Below are 20,335 nucleotides of genomic sequence, written 5' to 3'. Positions count from 1 at the left end.
ACATGCAACAAAAAACTACGATCATACCATTACGCGAAAGAAAGAAGGGGCCGGACGCTATGTGGACTGAACTGGTACAGGCCAGGCACATCCTAGCGGCTACGACTGGATTTAAAAACGTGGCCGGGAAAAGGGTGAAGAAATGAGCGAAACCGAAAGAGGGGCAATATATAAAATGTAAATGCGGGGCTGACATCCATCCTATGTGATGTACTTGGTGTGGTTATTTGTTTAGTTTTTAATTACAATGTTATGATAAAGCAATTGTAGTTTAACTAAAACACACGGCATAAAACTATGTTTAGGAAAACGATGAATAAATATTAAGGTTCCGATTGACAAAAATGGAGAACTATTTGAAAAATGCAGGATCCAGCTCCTCCAAGGGATTCTCCTTAAAGATCAGGATTTCCCGTCATTTGCGCACGACGTCGGCGCCTGTGTTGTCACTTCCTGTGCCATCCGGGTCACACGTGCGATGACTTCCGGCGCGAGGGGGGGGTTTATTTTTGAACGATCCAATGAGCGGAGGCCGTCCGATGCTTTCGCTCGAACGGCCCAATCAGGGAAGTTCGCCTCAGTCATTTAAAGGTCTGTGCGGCGTTTCTCCCTATTACTTGCTCTCTTCTCAAGAACCAGGTAAGGCAATATTCCTGTTTTTTTTCTTTTAATCAAAACTAGTCATTTAAATCACACGTGTACTCCGTCATATGTTCCCCGCGCTAACTTGAACGACTTGTTGTTTATATTTTTTAAGGAATTACACCAAAACAAACCTTTTTTTCGCCGCTGGTTAGCTTCCTGTTAGCGAAAGAATGTCTGACGTTGCCCGTCTCAACAAGTTCAAAAACAAAGGCAAAGATGCCACGGTGAGTTAATTTTTATTTTAAACGCACGTTTCAGGGGCTTTCTACTTTTTTTTTTTTTTTTTTACTTTAAAAACATAATACAAGTTTCGTGGTGTGGGAGTAGAATTGGGTTTCCCGTGACACATCCGTGACAGTTACCCTGCTCGCTCGTAGGAGCTCCGTCGCCGGCGGGTGGAGGTGAATGTCGAACTGCGCAAAGCCAAGAAAGATGACCAGATGTTCAAGAGGAGGAACGTGGCCGCGTTTCCCGACGAGGCCACCTCTCCGCTGCAGGAAAAGAACCAGAATAGCATGGTGAGTCCTCACCACCCAGATCACAGCAGGGACTTAAAACTGGGGCGGGGAGAATTGGAATTGCTGTGGGTTCTTTAATTCTATCCACAGTGTATAGCGGAGATTGTGTTGGTGCAAATGTACATGTGTACTTATAGTTGTCATCTCGTTCTGTGTGAATTCGCAGACCTCCAGGCAGTGGTCAGTAGAAGAAATTCTCACTGGAGTGAACAGCAGTAACGTAGAGACTCAGCTCCAGGCCACACAAGCTGCAAGGTAATAAATAACTCTTCAGGAGCCACCACAGCGTATCAACTTTTTTTTTTTTTTTTTAAATCTGCTACACTGAGCTCCTCTGCAGTTTCCATAACCTATCTTCTTTCTCCCCAATACAGGAAACTACTGTCTCGTGAGAAGCATCCTCCCATTGACCAGATCATCAGCGCTGGGCTCATCCCAAAGCTGGTGGCCTTCCTTGGGAAGGCGGATTGCCCCCCAATCCAGTTCGAGGCATCCTGGGCTTTGACCAATATCGCTTCGGGGACTTCTGATCAGACTGCTGCAGTGGTTGGGGGTGGAGCTATTCCTGCCTTCATTAGCCTGGTCACATCCCCCCACCAGCATATCAGTGAGCAAGCAGTCTGGGCTCTTGGAAATATTGCTGGTAAGATTTTTTTTTTCTTTGTCACAAAGGTCCTCCAAATATTTGGAATAACAGATTCCATATTTTTGCTTTTCAGGCGATGGATCAGCACTAAGGGACAAGGTCATCAAGCATGGAGCTGTGGCCCCTCTGCTGAGCCTGTTGGCTGTCCCGGATCTAAATGAGTTAAATGTAAGTCCCTTACTTATCTGAAACTGCACATTTAATAACATTCAGGGTTTTTTTTTTTTTATCAGTCTGTTGACTCTTCATATTAACCCATGATGATTCAAATGCATTTGTGGTTCTACAATATCAGGAAATTCAGCTCATGAAATCTGACTTATTATATTTTGACATTCAATCTGTGTTTGTGAATAGTTTTGTTGCATCTGTGCAATGTATCTTATTGCTTAATTAAAGAAATCCGCCTCCATCAAAACTTTCAATTTCAGCCAACTTCTCCTGGTATGACCTTTTTTGTGTTTTCAGCCACCATTGTCCATTGTTGAATTACGAAAAATTTACAACCTAATGTAATCACTAAACTCTTGTGTGATGGTGTAATCTATGCTAGATACGGCAGTCTAAATGCCACCCACTGATGTGAGGACCCTGCTGCTGTTTAACCTTTCCTTCACTTTGTCTTTGCAGCCTGGCTACCTGAGAAATCTGACGTGGACTGTGTCAAACCTCTGTCGCAACAAGAACCCCTCTCCTCCGATGGCTGCCATCATGCAGATTCTTCCTGCTCTCATACGCCTGCTCCACCATGAGGACAAGGAGGTATTGGCGGACACGTGTTGGGCTGTTTCATACCTGACTGACGGTGCCAATGACCGCATTGAGGTGGTTGTTCAAGCCGGTTTGGTCCCTCGCCTAGTGAAGCTGCTTGGCTGCAGAGAGCTCTCTGTTACAGTAAGTACAAAGTCTCTCCCTAGTTTTTTTTTTTTTTTCTGTTTTTCGCCACAGACTCCTGGATTTCACCTTTCACAACTTAGTTTTCCATGCCATGTGTTGACAGATTTCAAAATGACCCTTTCCCCCCTTTGTCTCTGGTCAGACCCCCTGCCTGCGAGCCATCGGCAATATCGTGACCGGTACGGATGAGCAGACTCAGGCAGTGCTCGATGCAGGGGTCCTGGCAATGTTCTCCCAGCTACTGTGCCACAACAAAGCAAACATTCAGAAGGAGGCAGCCTGGACTCTGTCCAACATCACTGCAGGGAGAGACAGCCAAATCCAGGAGGTCATCAACGCAGGCCTCATCCCCCACTTAGTTAATCTGCTTGCCCGGGTAGGTATTATGTTAGCGCGGAGTTTAATTTCATTCTGTTTAGGGCTTGATAATTCACAGAAAATAGGTTGAGATCAGTGTAACCTCTTACATTTCACACAAGTCCCTCCACTCTCTCTCCAACCTAAGTACATCCTCAAAGCTATTCGTCCAGTGAGGTTGAACTCACCGCCTGTCAGCAAACAGATCTCATCCCTGGCACAGTGCTGAACACATTGCTAAGATCCGCAGCGAACCCGGAGAGATAAAGTGCAGAAAAAATGATGCCTTTTAAAAGCATTTAAACCATTTACAAGCCTTAAACTTTTCAATTGACACAGCAAACTGGAGAGGGCAGGCATGCAAGAAAATTCTAGTATACAGTTCCACCATCAACTACTTGAATTATGACAATATTGAACAATTTTTTACCATTTACAGCCCCATTTTCTAATTAACTCTAAAGTCTTGTCAGATGTGTATCATGTGGCAAACTTCAGATATTCACACCAATATCCAGTGCTTCTGTCCTTTTGGATATATCCAGGATGGTCATATATGTGCTTGCTTTGTATTGAAATCAACTAAATGTAAACATTGTTCTTCTTAATCCTCTAGGGTGACTACAAAACTCAGAAAGAGGCGGTGTGGGCTGTGACAAACTTCACCAGCGGGGGCACTGTGGAGCAAGTCGTGTGTCTTGTGCAAGCCAGTGTTCTTGAGCCTCTCTTGGACCTGCTCTCTTCCAAGGACAGCAAAATTGTTCTAGTCATCCTCGATGCCATAAACAATATTTTCATGGTGAGTTCATCTTTTCTCAATGTTCTCGTGTGGTACGTCGCAACGTGCCGGTGGATGCAATATGTCGTGTCCTCCTTAGACCGGAGAAAAAATTGGGGAGACAGAGAAGCTTTGTCTAATGGTGGAAGAATGCGGAGGACTGGACCGGATCGAGGCCCTACAGACACACGACAATGAAATGGTCTATAAAGCAGCACTCGGCCTGATAGAGAAATACTTTTCAGGAGAGGTGAGTGTCTGCTTTTAGGTGGATTTTTATGGTGCACCCAGAAGTGTTTTTATTGTTCACTTATCATTCCTTTTTTATTTTCAAGGAGGAAGAGCTGCAGTCTGTGGCCCCAGAAGTGACCACTGACGGTTACGCATTTGAAATCAGCGATAATCAGAGCACTTTCAATTTTTAATGTCTGTTCTATTGTGAATTACTGTGTGTCCTTTTCCATGTCGTCAGTGTACAGGTGTTTTCCTAGACTGTGAGATGTTGTAAAGACGTATTTCATGTTGCACTTCTAAAGGTGATGATCAAATCGTCTGCGTTGTTCATTAAAAGCAGGTTCTGCCGTGTCTAATCAATGCGGCCAGAACATGTGTAACCTGCATCATTCAATGTCTAAAGAGGCAGCACTAGTTTTGCTGCTAAGGAAAAAGTGCTAATCCAGCAGGAGCTCAACTGCATTGGCATCATGGCACTTAATCAAATATCTAACAACAAAAGCTTCTTTGGTTGCAGGCAAATCTCCATATATAAGGCTACGTAGTTTCCATGGTTTCCTTACATTGTTTGAGACCATTTCTCCCTGGAATTGAAAGGGCTGATATTTCATACTGTATACAGCAGTCTATTGAAAGAAACAATCAATATTTAAAGATTTTACATTTAAGTTCAAGAACAGCCTGTTCCTTAAAAATATCCCCAAGAGCAACCAACTGTTGAACAATTGTGATTTTTAAATAACGCTTTCAGTGAGTCATTTTTTTTTCTTACATTTCCATCTAAATGATGGCCCTCATGTAATTATATCTGGGCTGGTGAATAAGGTAATACGCACAGCTAATTAGACTTAAATAGCAGAGTGCCCCCTGCACAGGCCAGAAAATGCTCCTTACGTTTATTTTGACCTGCAATGTTTGAGTTAAGAAGTTAAATTTTGTCTTAAATTTTGTGAACAGAGCAGAGGTACCTGCAGACATGCGGTATGTCTGTGCGGTCACTAGGAGGTGCTAGAGGTCGAAAGGGGCGCTGTTCGCCGGTCGATCACATGGCGCCGACAAGATTCAGCCCGGCAACCTTCTTGCTTTTGGGGGGTTTATTTTAAAGTCAAAGGGCTGGATGTCAAAAGTCATGCACATATTTGACCTTCGAAAAAACACGCATGCATTCCCGATCTTGCGGGAATTGTTGGGGTTTTCTATCGCAAAGCCACGGCCTCTCAAAATCTCGCGAGTTCTGGGCGCGACTTAGGGCTTGAAGGGGGTTTGAAATTCTATGATTGCGTTTAGGTGATCAGTTTAGCTCGGGGAATAAAGGCTGCCGCTCACTTATTTAATTAAGAGCAAGGACAAAACGCCAATGCTTAGTCATCTAAACAATGATGGTGATAATGTATATCAACATATAGATAACGTAACGTGGAAAGGGGTGGTAGGTAAGTTCAGGAGCTCTGCTTCCATTTAAACTAACTGGAGAGCAAAGTATTTGTATTGCGGTTTGTTATGTTTATTTGAAATGAGGTTCAGCCATCAAATGCAATGGTTTCACTAGTCAATATTTCATGACCGAGTTGATTTTGAAGGTCTTTAATACATACACACATTACCAGATGGGTCAAGACAGCTGCCAGGAGTCAAGATGCCCTTTCTCCATCTCACCATCATCTGGGTACTGTGTCCTTCAAATTATCACAACAAATACAAACTTAGTATTTTGAAGTTTAACCTTTCCCTACCAAAGTTGACATCGCCTATCAGATTATGAATCGTTGTATGACCTGCTGTCAACTTGTCACGACAGTGGAGAGATCAGATATGTTGTCTGGTTTACATACACTGAGAAGACAGGGGGCAGAGCTGGAGGCAGCAGAGATGAAGATGTGGAGGTTATCTTCGGGATTGAGGAGGATGGATAGGATCAAGGATGGATCCAGCTAAGCCGGCGTGAGATGTTCTGGAGATAAAGTCATACTGAGATGATTTGGACATGTGCAGAGAAGGGATAGTCAAGATCTGGGTAGAAGGATGTTTCAGCTGGAAACCCTAGGCAGAAGGACTAGAGATATGAACCAGAGAAGAGATTAACAGATGCAGTGAAAAGGGACACTAAGTTAATAAGTATGAGATAAGAGGACACAGAGAAGAGGGTTAGATGGATGCAGGTAATTGGATGTGGTGACTCCTGAAGGGAGCAGCTCAAAGGAAGGATCAACATTCAAACTGATTTCCAAAATAAGTTCCTAAACACACAATTCTTTTACACAGACATGTGTGACGCACCCAAATTCCACAATTTCAGCATTAACAATAGCCTGCTATCAAACTGGAAAAGTAGGGAAAGAAAGCTTCTAAAACTAACACTGGGGGGAATGTTGTCCAGGCACTACCAAGGAAAAGGTTTATAGTTCACTTTGCAGCTGATCAGCCCTTAATTCGATGAAACACGAAAAGGGCTGGACAGTGTAGCGTTACAAGATAAGAAGTTGTGTAATCCAATAATACCTTTGCATGAACAGAGGGTTTAGATGCATTACGCAGTTGCCAAGCTGACCAACAACTCAAAATAAAGATTTTATACACAATATAGATAAGCTATGTGTTATTCGTATTAGTAAATTAATATAAGGAATGAGGCAACAGTAGAGCGGACATGCAGGAAGTGAATATAGAGTTGGGGTAAAAAAGGTGGAGATGCTCCAGAAGAAAGTATCCAAGACACAGGCTGTGTCAGCTGGACTGAGTGTTTTTGTTTGTTTGCTTATTTGGTATTCACAAAGTCTGATATGAATGTCAACTTTGTGGACCAACTGTTACTGGTGGAAACACTGGGAATTAACTTTGTCAAACCAGCAGAAAACAGTTCTGATAGAAGACTTTAGATTTAAGGCGGTCACCTCGTAGCAGTAGTTGAAGCAGTAGAAGCAAAAATGACACTATGTACACGGTGACTCTCCACCCTGGTGTGTTACTGGATTGTTAATGGATATTTTGGGGTTGTAAACACATGTTTACTTAGTGGTAGTTGATATAAATTAAATTATGTACATCACCATCGATATTCATCACATCAATATTAAAATAATTATCATTAGAATCGACAGAGCAATAACAATAATAACGATAATAATAACGTTAATAACAACAACAACAATAATAATAGTAATCACAACAATAATAATCACAATAATAATAATAATCATAATAATAATAATATCAATCATAGTAATAATAGCTATTATTATGATTATTATGATTATTATTATTATCAGCTTCCTGTCAACCGGGGAACTGTCGGGCTCGTCCAGCCCGGAGCCGCAGGAGGTGCCACATGTTCGACATGTCTCACTCCCACCGAGCGTGTTGTTGTCGTCACCGGCCGGCGCCTCCCGACAGCCTCCTTAAGCGGCTCCGCGCCTAAGAGCCGCCGCAGTTTCACTCTCTGCGAGCGGGGAGGAGGACTCAGACACACCGGTGTCTCCGAAGATGTGAAGCTCCGGGCTGCTGCGTTCTCTGCCCGCTCGACTCCTCACTTTCTCGCTCATTTATTTTATTTTTGTTTTGACCGGAATCGTACATTTTCAGTAAATGCCCTCTGCACCGGCGCAACTTGTTTTTTTTTTTATTTTCATTTTATATATATATATACATTTTTTGGCAATAATGAGCTACGGCTATGGCAGTTCTGTCGACGTCCGGGCCAGAATGCCCTGACTCCATTATCGTCTAAAACCTGGCGGAGGGCTGATAAACCTCGCTGTTTTCACACTGAACAACCTCTTTTCTAGCCTCCGTAGCCACGGCTGGAATCAAGGGGATATGTCCAACCAAGGAGTCCGACGGAATGGCCCTGTGAAGCTGCGATTAACAGGTAGCTAGCAATGCTTTTAAATCCCAAAGTAACACACACACACACACACACACACACACACACACACACTAGCCAGGCGGGCTTGGTGTATTTGCTGAATATGAACACTTCCCTTGGGCCACGGAGTTGGCACATTGCCGGTTCTCTCTCTCTTTCTCATACACACACACACTACACATTCCCCCTCTCATTCTCTCCAGCGATATAACCTTGCGTTTTTAAATAACGTCGCGTTGTTGTCCCGGCGTTCGGCTGCATTTTTTAATCCAATAAAGCTAAATTCCGCGCACCTGCGGCTTCGCGACGCTAAATGGTAATTGTTCTTTGTTGTGTTCCCGACCCTGTGACTGTCGCTAGCACCGCCGCCAGCCACAAGTCCGGTCCCGGAGTAGCGTAGCCTGATATCACATCATAATGTGTAGCCTTCCCCTCAAGGTGGTTCGGGGTAGAAACACACACACATATTCGAGGTGTTAAATTCGTTTTTTGGCGTGTGACCAACTCTTAACATGGAAATGTTCACCGGCATTTGGGTGCCGTGGAAGTACCAAAACTGCCTGACGTGAGACGGTCTCATAAAGTTGACTAGCAAGCGTTAGCCTAGCTAATATAGCGTTGCCAGTTCGCCCGTGTGTTCCAACAAGCCTCTGCTAAGCCAACGCGAAGATCTCCTAAAACTGTACTCTTACTGTTTTGTTCTGGCAGGGACGACGTGAAGTTAGTTTTGAGCCGCATCCCTATCGCCTTCACTTTCACCCCCCCCCCCTTGAACTCAGGACTTTTTAAGACAGTCTGTTGAACCTGCAGTTTTGTTGGCCTCCTTGGTCTGCACCCACCGACCAACACCTTCTTCCCCAACTGTTTCAGTTTGCGCTTTTTCATCAATAACAACAAAAAGTTCACAGGAAAGTCGCAGTGTTTTAACTGTCGGACGGATGCTGACCGCTGTCCTTTCTGGTGGCCTTCCAAAATGTGTAATTTCAACCTGTTGTAGACCTGGTAGAAGATGGAGACGGTGAAGGATCTTGATGACATGGATTAAACAGGTTGCAATATGATAACGGGTTTTAAGTTTATGTGCTGTTAATATTTAAATCTTCTTGCTTTTATTTACTTGTTTTCCTTTGGGCTGCTCTCTTCAGGGGTCTCCACAGCCTATCATCTGCCTCATCCTATCCTTCTCCTCTGCATCGTCTTCTCTCACACCATCCATAAATCTCTCTGGTCTTCCTCTGGGCCTCCTGTCCAACGGCTCCAACCTACTATCCAGATCTTCTCTATCCCTCTTCTGTCCGTGTTCAAAACATCTGACTTTATCTCCAGAACATCTAACACGTGCTGTCCCCCCCGATGGATTAAGTCCTCATCCTGTCCTCGCTTTCAAAAAGAAGCTCATCATCTTCATCTGTGCTGCTTCCAGCTTTGCTTCCTGTCCTTTCCTCAGTGCAACTGTCTCTAAACCAGGGGTGGGCAATTATTTTGACTGGTGGGCCACATTTCCTATTTAGTTTTTATGCGTGTGCCAACGAGGTATCATGTAAATTGAACCAAATGAACATTGCAATTTAAATATTTACATTTTTTGGCATTCATTTCAACATTAAAATCATTAATAATAGTATAAATGTACTGACATTATGTTGTATGTAATCGTCTGTACAAAGTTAAACAAAAGGAAAAAATAAGGAGTTTCTAATTTCAATATTGATTGAAAATAGTTTGGCGGGCCGGATAAAAAAAGCAAACCGGGGCGGATGTGGACTGCGGGCCGTCAGATGTAGAGGGCGGCTGTAAACCGTACACCATCGCTCGTCTCACCAACAACCTGTTGGCTGATGCTCTTTCATCGCCTACTTTGCGCTGTCATTTATACCATCCCAAGCTGAAGAATTGGCATGACTTTTGTTGTTTGTATATCCGCCACCAGTTTGTTTTTCTTTGGACTCTTTGCTAACTAAGCCCGTCTTTGCATTCATGTCTAAGACGCCATCGTTTTATCTTTGCGTGAACACAGACAAGTATCACATGGACTGTCATGGGCAAGTGAATCTGCCAAATGTCCTTTTTCATAAGAGGATACCTCATAAGTGCACACAATGAGGAAAATATTTAATTACGTTAGCAATCATTTACCATTTATGTGCTTTGTCCCCAATGCATTGTAACTGATGCTTGAGAATAAGAAAAAAAACTGTTTGACTTTCAAGCCTGCTCCAAAGATGTAAGATTGTTCTTTACTCTCTAGACGGCAAACTGTTTAAACCTGTGGGACTGTTGAGGACCGCCATTAGAATTTAGGGTCACCTAAATTCTACAGAAGCATCAGTTAAGGGGTTGCATTATGAATGAACCATGTTAGAGAGCATTCTGAACAAGATGCAGACAAATGTGCCCATAATTTCAGCAAAGCAAGGGATGAGTTTTTTTAGAGGCACCTTAAGAAGTAAAACAAGTAGGCAGATTTAAGGACTCTGTGGGGTCACCTGTATGTAACCCCAAGCTATTTTTGTCTGCAGAATTATGTCATTTGAGTACCGTCATCAGCTCGGGCTAAAATCTGATACTTGCCTTTTAAAACAACAAAAAATGCAAACAGATGACAATTAGAACCATGGACTCGGGCTTGTTTTCAGTATCAGTGTTTCAGAATGCACTTGTGCACTACTCATGTTGCGTTAGATGCAAATGATTTGAAATAAGTTGCGTGACAACATTTCTGCCTTTTGACAAAGTAAAACAATATCTGGTGACTCATCAACGGCACGCATATTTGATACTATTATAATTCTGTTTTCCTGGATGCATAGTTTGCTTAGAGGTTCACCTTCCTCTTTTCAACAATATCAAATCAGTCACAGTAGTTGGCACATCAACCAAAAAAGGGGCGACCCACTTGCAATAGGAGCATGAACGAAGGCGTCCTGACAAGCTCCTGGAGGGGCTACAAAGGAGTGAGTTTAGTGAGGACAGACAATGAAAATAATGACCCTTCCACCGGGTGAAACTTCTCGTATTTTTTTGCTCTGAAATATCATTCGCAATGACCCTTTCGTTTATTAAACCAATTTCACGCCGCTACATTAAGCATTAATGTCTGCTCCGTGAATGTAGTCGTCTTTTTGTGTTTCTGTTTTGTGCTGTGTCATTTCTGTGGTCAGCCATGGAGATGATACAGCATAGCCAAGTTTACTGCACTCTCAATCCCGTACTGTTGCTCTCAAGGCTCATAGCAGGGGCGGAAGTTCCACAGGAAGAAGGCTGTCTGGTGGTTAAGCCCAAGTGGTGACTTCTAGCAGTCTTCACTACACGCAGTCATTAGGGTTTCATTGTTTAGCACTGCACACCTGTGTATACATGGTAGATTAGATTTTTGGGTAGAGAATAATGGGTCCAGAGTGCCTTTAGAACATTGTAGGTGTATGTTGTCATCTGTTTCTGCGTCGGTTCTTGACACATGGCTGCCAATGAATCTGCGACCTGCTACATGTAAACAGACCTATGGCGGTCTATTGTGCGTGAGTCTCTCCTTGCTGACACCCCTCTCCATTTAGACCAGATGTCACAGATGTTTGCCTGCTATTAAACTTGGAAAAGTATGGAAAGCAAGCTCCTAAAACTAACACTGGGGGTAAATGTTGTCCAGTCTCTACAAAGGAAAAGGTTTATAGTTCGCTTCCCAGATGATCGCTTCTTAACTCGATGAAACACGAAAAGGGCCGGACAGTGTAGTGTTACAAGGTAAGAAGTTGTGTAATCCAATAATACCTTTGCATGGACAGCGAGTTTAGATGCAATACGCAGTTGCCAAGCTAACTAACTACTCAAAATAAAGAACAATAGTGAAAAGCTATGTGTTATTCAGACAAGAGGTGAACAGTATTAACTGCATACAAATATTGCTAACACTTTGAGCTTTATAACATGATAACTTATAACTACTTAAACATAGCACACAATCGCATGGGGGGAATAGACCTCTTGTCACTCTTGTAATTTTACTTTTTCAAAGAACACATTTAAAAGCAGCTCAGCGACCATCAGGTATCAGCAGTCTGTTAGAGAAGGAGTGAGACAGTAGCAGAACGGACATTCAGGAATGGAAAATAAGAGTTGGAAGAAAAAAGGTGGAGATTCACTTGAAGAAAATATCTAAGACACAGGCTGAGTTTGCTGGACTGAGAGTTTTTTATTTTTTATTTGGTATTCACAAAGTCTGACATGAATGGCAAATTTTTGGATCCACTGTCACTGGTCGTAACACTAGGAATTAACTCGGTCAACTCAGCAGAAAACAGTTCTGATCAAGGACTTTAGATTTAAGGCGGTCAATGCGTCGCATTAGTTGAATAGTGAAGCTACGTATGACGGGACAAAAGCAAAAATGATACGATGCACACAGCGACACTCCACCCTGGTGTGTTACTGGATTGTTAATGGCTATTTTGGGGTTGTAAACACATGTTATGTATGTATGTGTGCGTGTGTCTAAAATTTTTTTTTTTCATTTTGCACCAATTTCATGGCTCCTGATTCATTGCTTTTTTAAAAAAAAATAATCATATTCCATTTTAAATTTCTTTAGTATTGGCTCTCCAGTGACCAGCCATAAATATATTTAAATGCTGCCATCGTGGGAGGTAAAACCTACAAACAAGCAAACGGCAATAAAACCGTGAAACACATTCCTAAATCCTATCATCCAAACATAGCTGGAGACAGTCTGCGTAACTTAGCATGCAATCTTGAATTCTTACATGCAAAGTCAGCCCCCCCCCGAGAATTTACATAAAAGATGACATTTGTCTGTAAACTAATGACTCATATCCTCTGCATGAAACTAGCGCTAGAATCTGATCAACCAGGAGTGACAGTTTTGCTCTCCTACCCTAAAATGTATAACTAATACATAAATGGAATTATTTCTCTATACTTATTCTTATTTCCCCATACCTATTGCAGCTTTATTTATTTTGTTTTTTTTCTTTGCGAGGAGTTAACATGTGACTTGTTAAGCATGTGGTTTCCTCATCTGAATTCTTTGGCATAGTGCAGACCAAAGAAGAGAGCTATCTCAGTGGGATTCCCTACAATTCTCTATTTTCATTCCGATCTCTTCTGAGTCACTCGTGTTCTTTCCGATTGTAATCTCCTTCCCTCTCAGACGAAGTCCGATGCATATTTCATACGCATCCGTATTCAATGATCTTTCTATAATGTACATGCTTAGATTCTCTTTCTGTCCATCGTCGTCCCTGTCATTATGTCTTTTATTTTTTTTCAACTTAACAGCTTCCCTAGCAAGTAAACATCATCTGACTGTTCTACTCTTTTCTAAAGGGAAATTGTCAGACTTCAAAAGGTTCTAGTAAAGTCCCCGTTCTATTTGTAAGATGACTGTGAGTGAAGTGACCTGAGATGCTGTTTTAGAGAACAACGGACTTTTTGCAAAATATGCAACAATATCGTTGCGTTCTCACATTGGCTGATGGTGTAACTTTGAGGACGTACGTAGTTGTTGTACCCCCGTCTGCCTACCATCGTTTTGGTGAGTCCTTGTGACTTACAGCGTTTGCTTGGACTTCTGTCTATGTGTCTTCGGACGTTGGATAAATGAGGAAGCAACCTCCACAGACGGTCACAGATGGGGCAGTGGAGGCACAGGGACTGACGATCAAGAGAATTTTAATGTGGTTTAAGCTGGCGCTTGGTACATTCATGTGGTATCAGTTGGAGCCATTTTTACAGAGTGGCTGCATGGAAGTGATTTGGATCCATCTTGGTGTTCAGCCAGGATACATACACTGTGATTAGCGGAGTTTGGTGAGCTGTACTGACCCATTAATAACATTTTTTGAGAAAACATTTCCTCTTTTTCCATTTAATAAGAGTAGACAAAATTATAGTGGCACAACCACCGCTTGTAAAGAAAGAAAGAAAAAGGAGCATTAATTAACAAGTATTTCACATCATTTGTTCAGTTTTTCTTTCTCGCTGCTGACAGACTCATAGTTTCTAATTGTTCCATCGATTAATTGGCCGGCCGGGGTTGGCTTTCCTGTTGGGTCAGCTGCGCTCCAAACACAAATCCTTTTGCAGTTGCTCTACCCTTAACTGCAGCCAACAACAGCCTGGAGGAGTCCAGATGTAGCAGGGGGAAAGAAAGCGGGCAGCATCCCTGAAAGGAAGTGCTCCCTGGACCCGAACACTTGTCCAAACGTCACTCATGACAGGTGGGGAGGAGAACAGTCCAGACCCCCGCCCCGCCCCCGTCGAGACTTCCCTGTAATAACAACGTCAAGAATAACAGTCATATTACTCAGCAGGACATCTTGTGTGTTGTTTTTTGTCTGGAAAGCTTACAGCTCTATCATTGCACTGTATGCTTGGCAGTGTATCTGTGCGACCAGTATTAATTTCCTGCAATGTATGAAGTTGCCTGATATCGTACCAAAGGGCAAGCCAAGTATTCGATTAGGCATTTAAATCTGTCAGAAACTGGTAGAAGACATGGTCAATATGACAAGAACAGAAAGTTTCAAAGGAAAAAGATGAAGAGTAATCTCTGAAAAGTCAATCAAAAAACAGTTGGTCCAGCAGCTGTTGTTGTCTGTGCTGGAAATACTACGAACTTCCTCAATCGCCTCGGCATAAACTCCGCATGTGGTTCCAGTCGTCTTATTCTGGGATGTCAACCAGTTGAAACAGTGACACCGCGTGAGAGGAAAAGGAAGCAAAATTCCAATCGATCACCCTGCACCTGCGAAGGACATGGTTCTGACTGCAGACCGTGAGAATTACATTTCAGAATAGTTAGTGAAAAGCAAGAATATGTGTGTTTTACTGTCCCAAATAGTCTTTTATTCTGTATTAATTATTTTGGGGTGGCAGTGGCTCAGCTGCTAGAATAGACATCCCTCCTATTGGAAAGTTGGTGGTTTCAATTCCCAACTCCTGTCTGTGTCCTTGGGCAAGACTCTGAACCACCAAGTTGCTCCTGGTGACCTGGCTAGCGCTTAGCATGACTGCTTTGCCGCCATCAGTGTGTGTGTGTGTGTGAATAGAATCCAGTGTAAAGCGTTTAAAAAACCGCAAGGTGAATAAATAAGTCAAGACCATTACTTGGAGGTGATGTTGAAGTTTTGGCATCAGTGAAGAGTTTTGTGATTCACTGTTTTAATTTCGAATTTGGTCAGTATTGTCAGTATTGATTATTGGATCAGCAGTAGTTCTGGGGATGAATTGCTCATTCATACTGGAAATTATGTGCCTTCGCATTTTTCCATTTTCTTCACTGACCCGATTTGTTTTTAAAGATTCTAAGAGTTAGTTTGGTCTTTTGTAGACGAAACATCAATGAGGTAATCAACTTCCCGCTTCATTGCTGTTTAATAATGCGTGTGTGTGCTCAGTCCTGGTTTCATCAGTTAAGAAAGTTCTTAGTAAAAAAATTGTGAAATTGCATGGTCTGGTTCCTAGTTGGTAACTCTCTTTCTGCCTGTGGTGATGCATACAAAAATAAATCACATGTGAAAGTACCATCTGTTAATAGGATGTCTGGCATGTGATAAAGCCTGCTTTGCAGAGCAGAGATGTAATTATCGAGGTGAAATATACCACTTGCTATTTTCTTGGTTGATTCTTCGTGAATTACAACTGATGTAATCTATTTACACCGAAAGTCATTTTTGGATCGGAACATTTTTTGCTTTGGATTTGGCATTTCTCAGTTCTTCTCAAAACGCATCTGCACAGGCACTCACGGACTCCCATAGCAAACTAAACATACCTTGTAACGAGGACAGAAATGGCTAGTTCGCAGCCGCCTCTTGACACAAACTGCCGCAAAGTTATTGTGATGTCTGCTGCTTGAAGGACCTGCACTTTGAAACCGTAAGGTTATGAAAATGCTAATTAAAGAGACCATTTCCCATTTTTCAGTTCAATATTTGTAAGCTATTCATCCTGGGGAAACATGCACATGTGGGGGCCCTTTTGCTTTCCACTGTCAGGAAAGGTATGGAGTCTGAGCCTGGCAGTGTTAGTCCTCTTGGTTGGTTTGAGAATTACAAATTGTTCAAGAGAAGGGGTTTCAAAGGAGCTGGATCATGTCTACAGGCTATATTTCTATTACTGGACCTTTGTTGTCAGATCATTCCAAAAGTCAAATTGATTCTGATAAGATCTGCTTGATTTCAGCTTTTCCTCCCTGATTCTTTTTTTTTTTTTGGAGTTCCGTCGTGGACGCAGAGCTTTGTAGTTCCGTCATGGTGTTGTCCAATTTTTTTTTCATCTCATTTAACAATGCTATTTCCTTTTCTGTGCTGTACCAAGCTTACTAAGTCAGTGCAGTTATGTCCATGGAGCATTTTTCAACATCTGAGGCAACCTTTCCTGTATTTAAATTTTAGCCTTCTCCGACACGCTGCTTTCTAGCCTGATACAGGGGGATATCACATGGACAGAGAAGTGAGATATGACTGTGTGTCTGTCAAGGGTTTTACCTGTAAAATTGATCTGATGCAAAAAATAAAAAAATATTTCTCAATAGGCAGAATTTTCCACATTTATGGGAGAGCAACAGAGAGGTACTGTTTAAGAAAACACGACTATACCTCCAGTGGAATCACAAAATAGTTTTGGAGTTGTAGCAGTTGGCTCTTGGAGCTGCCTGAAGACGTAGGACATCACAGAAAGATCTGATTGAACTCTCAGGATATTATGGTATTACTGTTCCTATCAGCTGTATTACAGTGAGGAAATGTGATGATTAAATGTGTCCAGCAGAAAGATCCCTTGGGCTTTGCGTGCTTGTATATTAAAAAGAAGACATGTGTATGCTAAAGTATTGGTGGGAATAGATGATTACAACAGAAATGGAAAACACTAGGACATGCAGAGATTTACTGTTAGTTTATTTATTTTTCCAAAATGAAGAACATATGCATAAATATGTACATTTATATCTCGCATTTCCCCAATGGCAATTAATAAAGTATCATCTCATTTGGGAATCAACATTGCAGTTTTTGCCTGTTCAGTCACACTGTGTGCATCATCAAATAAGGCAAAATAAATCTTAATGTATCGTAATACAATGTTTTTTGCAGTTTGCTCCAAAAGTAAGCATTTTTATCATCCCTTCAAAAAAGAAAACTGCAGTCTGAGTGTGTTGGATCAGTGTGCCGTTTAAAAAAAAAAAAAAAAATGCAGCAGCCACACAAATTTCCACAGCAACCAAAATGAGTAGTCTTTTTGTTGTCTATTAGTCACATTGTGGAAGTAAAACTCAGTGTCACGGTTTAAACACCGAAGGCAAACATTGCACTGGTCCAGTTTTTGGCTACACTAACATCAGGTGGCCGTTTTTCCTTTTTTTTCTTTCTTTCTTTCTTTTTTTTATAATAGGTCTTTCTTTCCAACATTGCTTTCCCAAATATGTGCGGCATGTTTACATTTTTGTGACTTTGTGGCAAAAAATAATTTTACCCACAGCTGGTGAAATAATCAATCCCATTGCATCTTTGACATCAATGTAGATTTGTAGATTTGTGAATGTTGCTTTTGTGTTTTTAAGATCATACACAGGGACTTAATGACTGGATTACAGCAAAAGTGTTGTGAAGCCAGAGCAAGAGCTACTTGGTTTATGGTTCTATGCACCCCAAGTCACGCAGTTCCAATCACATAGCCAAAGCAAAGTGAACACACATTGTAGCCGGCTCAGTAATCACAAGACTTCGTATTTCCTGAAGGGAGATGAAAAGTACTTTACAAACTTGAGTGGCGATAAATGCAGTTTACCTGCTGATCTATGAATCTCCAATTTTAACTCTGAATTTACCCAACCCTTTCTAATATTAACTGAGACCAACTGAATTTCACAGTACCTATTGTATTCTACCATGTTTTGGTTTGCGTCTTTTGTATCCAGCATATTCATTCACCAAACATGCGCATTTTACACAACAAATGGTTCACTTGTTTAAAAATGCACTCAGTCACATTTCTTTCACCATATAACTTGCTTCTTACACATTACTATTATAATAACAGTTAAATCGTCACATTAGCCAATAGTTATCTAATTTAAAGTTCCAAAGTAATTGAAAGAACAGCTGTTATTCATTCCACACATAATGTTGAAGAGATGTCCGTGTAAAATGAATACAAGTCCAGGATTGGTTACAAAATATTTGACTTCAAAAGCTGTGTATTGACCAAAATCAGATATCGAGGAACTCCAAAAAAAAGGCCTTTTGAGGATCTATTAATCCTTCTATTAACTATTAATTGTGCATCTGTACAAAGCCTTCATGTTTGTATTGTTTAACTATGGCTCTTCTAAATCAGGAGTGTCAAACACATTTCAGCTCAGGGGCCACATGGAGGAAAATCTGTTCTCAAGTGGGTTGGTTGAGTAAAATCATGACATGTTAACTGCTGTTAAAGTACCTATTGTCCAGTTCACCTCTGAAACCTTGTATCTTTTTACTTTGCGAGCCAGACTTAACCCGTTTGTTGGCCTGATCCGGTCTGCGGGCCAAGAGTTTGACATCCCTGTTCTAAACTGACCCCTTAAGCACACATCTGCGCACCGGTATGCCTTTAAGTTTTTAAGACCTGCACGGAAAAAAGGTATAAGAGCAGGTGAGGAAGAACTATGTTAACATCTGTGAGTACATACTGAGTTGAAATTTGCACTTCTGTTTAATATAAAACCAAGAGCTGATAAAATGAGGTGATCTTGTAAATACACTTTTATAAAGATGCGACTATGAATAAACATGATTGGACCGGAAAACAAACATCCTTGTTTTTTACATATCTAGTTCAAATAAATAAACCAGCTCCACATTGATGGCTATTATAAACATAACCTCCCGCTTCACTGCAAAGAGGTACCAAGGTGAGTCGCACTTCTTGGTCCACTTGAGATGATTTTGATATCCTCATTCAATACATATTGATACTTTTGCACTTCACAATATGTTAGAGTTCCCTAAATTGTTTTTGAGCCTATCCCAGCTGCCGTTGGGCGAGAGGCGGGGTTTACCCTGGACCGGTCCCCAATCAATACAGGGCCACATATAGAGACATGAAACAATTCACCCTGTCATTCACATGTCTAGGCAATTTAGGTTCTCCAAAAAAAAAACTTCCACATGTTTTTGGACTGCGTTGAGGAAGCTGGAGAACCCAAAGGAAACAGGGAGAACATGCAAACGTCCTCTCAGAAAGGCCCCCCTGTCGGGATCAAACCAGGGACCTTCCTCTTATGCTAAGCTTTTGTTTATAGTGATTTAGAACTTCTTTTTTAAAATTTTTTTTAATACTTTTGCCATGCAATGAAATAGAAAAGAATGTCACTCACCACTCCTCTTAATAGAAACTTGACTACATTTTAAATTTGCCAAGTGGTGCCATAGGTTTCAACATAGTGTGTGAATACACAAGTGATGAAGCCAAAAGATCCACACAAAGGGCTGATACTCACATTGATAAGGCCCTTCCTTTGAAAAAAAAAAAAGGCCTTCCTCTCCACTCTGTTTTCTGTGTGCTCCATGAAAATTAAAACTAAACTCCTTCCTGATGACTGTCAGATAAACATTGGGTCAAGGTAAAACTAATAAACCAATACCAAGAACAAACGTAATCTGGCATTCTGAAGGGTATTGTCATGAAATAGTCTGCACATTCCATGTCATTTGAAGCTATGGCAAAAGCTTAACTTGCTTCCCCCATGTCCTTCTGTTGTAAGCGATGTCTGTGATCAATTATCATCACTCACCAATGTGCCCAGGTGAGTTCCTGCAGCAAGTCACATTAGCACCGGCAAATATCTGCATACAAGAAATGTTGTCTGTTTCCCCAGAAACGGCTGGGTGGCCACAATATTTCTGCCCAGCTGTCTGATCAAGTAGGATAACCTGAGATAAATTCTCAGACGTGCCGGCTCTGCTTCAAAGCTGGACGGACACGGGTTGATACGATTAACTCTGACTAACCTCAAACAGATGGGTGTCTCTCAAGTCTCCAGTAATACCGACTGGAGGGGGGTGCAAAAAAACCTGAAGACGCCAGCAGCTGACTGGAGGCGTCTGTCCGTGTTTGGGCATGACGTTTGAGCTCATTCAGTCCTCCAAGGAGCCAGGATCAGAGGGGAGATGTTTATATTCACACTAGATCACATTTCAACTGGCATATCTGCTGAAGTTGAGCAAATACACCGCAGAATTCCAGTGAAGTGCAAAGAGGCCGGGCTTATAGCACAGGCAAATTGAGTGGTTCAGTGCTGTTTATTTACACCTTTGCAATCTCACTGTTGATAATGCAGAAGCAGAAACAAACAAATAAAAAATTACATAAATATCTTTTATAGATGACAACATTATTAA

The 20,335-nt window shown here is 41.7% G+C and overlaps 2 protein-coding genes across 3 annotated transcripts in view; both read left to right on the top strand.

Moving 5' to 3' along the window:
• The first annotated feature begins 527 nt into the window (after positions 1–527).
• On the top strand, positions 528–4,451 carry kpna2 (karyopherin alpha 2 (RAG cohort 1, importin alpha 1)). 2 transcript variants are annotated; one of them, XM_086170931.1, is made up of 11 exons: positions 528–639; positions 758–869; positions 1,023–1,163; positions 1,330–1,418; positions 1,538–1,806; positions 1,883–1,977; positions 2,440–2,703; positions 2,849–3,082; positions 3,680–3,862; positions 3,942–4,091; positions 4,177–4,451. In XM_086170931.1, exons 2-11 carry the CDS (start codon positions 816–818, stop codon positions 4,264–4,266), a joined length of 1,569 nt encoding a protein of 522 aa, XP_086027057.1. In that variant the 5' UTR covers positions 528–639; positions 758–815; the 3' UTR covers positions 4,267–4,451. The 2 variants fall into 2 exon arrangements, with proteins under 2 accessions (XP_086027057.1, XP_086027056.1); XM_086170930.1 differs by having other exon boundaries at positions 622–644.
• A 3,043-nt stretch (positions 4,452–7,494) lies between these two features.
• Positions 7,495–20,335, top strand: part of smurf2 (SMAD specific E3 ubiquitin protein ligase 2) — a 51,628-nt gene continuing 38,787 nt past the window's right edge. Inside the window, exon 1 of the mRNA XM_086170929.1 lies at positions 7,495–7,940. Coding sequence (XP_086027055.1) covers positions 7,889–7,940 — 52 coding nt within the window. The 5' untranslated portion in view covers positions 7,495–7,888. The remainder of the gene's footprint in view (positions 7,941–20,335) is intronic.

This window comes from Fistularia commersonii, chromosome 23 (genome assembly GCF_037954325.1).
Source record: "Fistularia commersonii isolate RoL2024-O1a breed Wild chromosome 23, RoL_Fcom_v1.0, whole genome shotgun sequence".
Taxonomy (NCBI): domain Eukaryota; kingdom Metazoa; phylum Chordata; class Actinopteri; order Syngnathiformes; family Fistulariidae; genus Fistularia; species Fistularia commersonii.
This window is presented reverse-complemented; position numbering and strand designations above follow the sequence as displayed.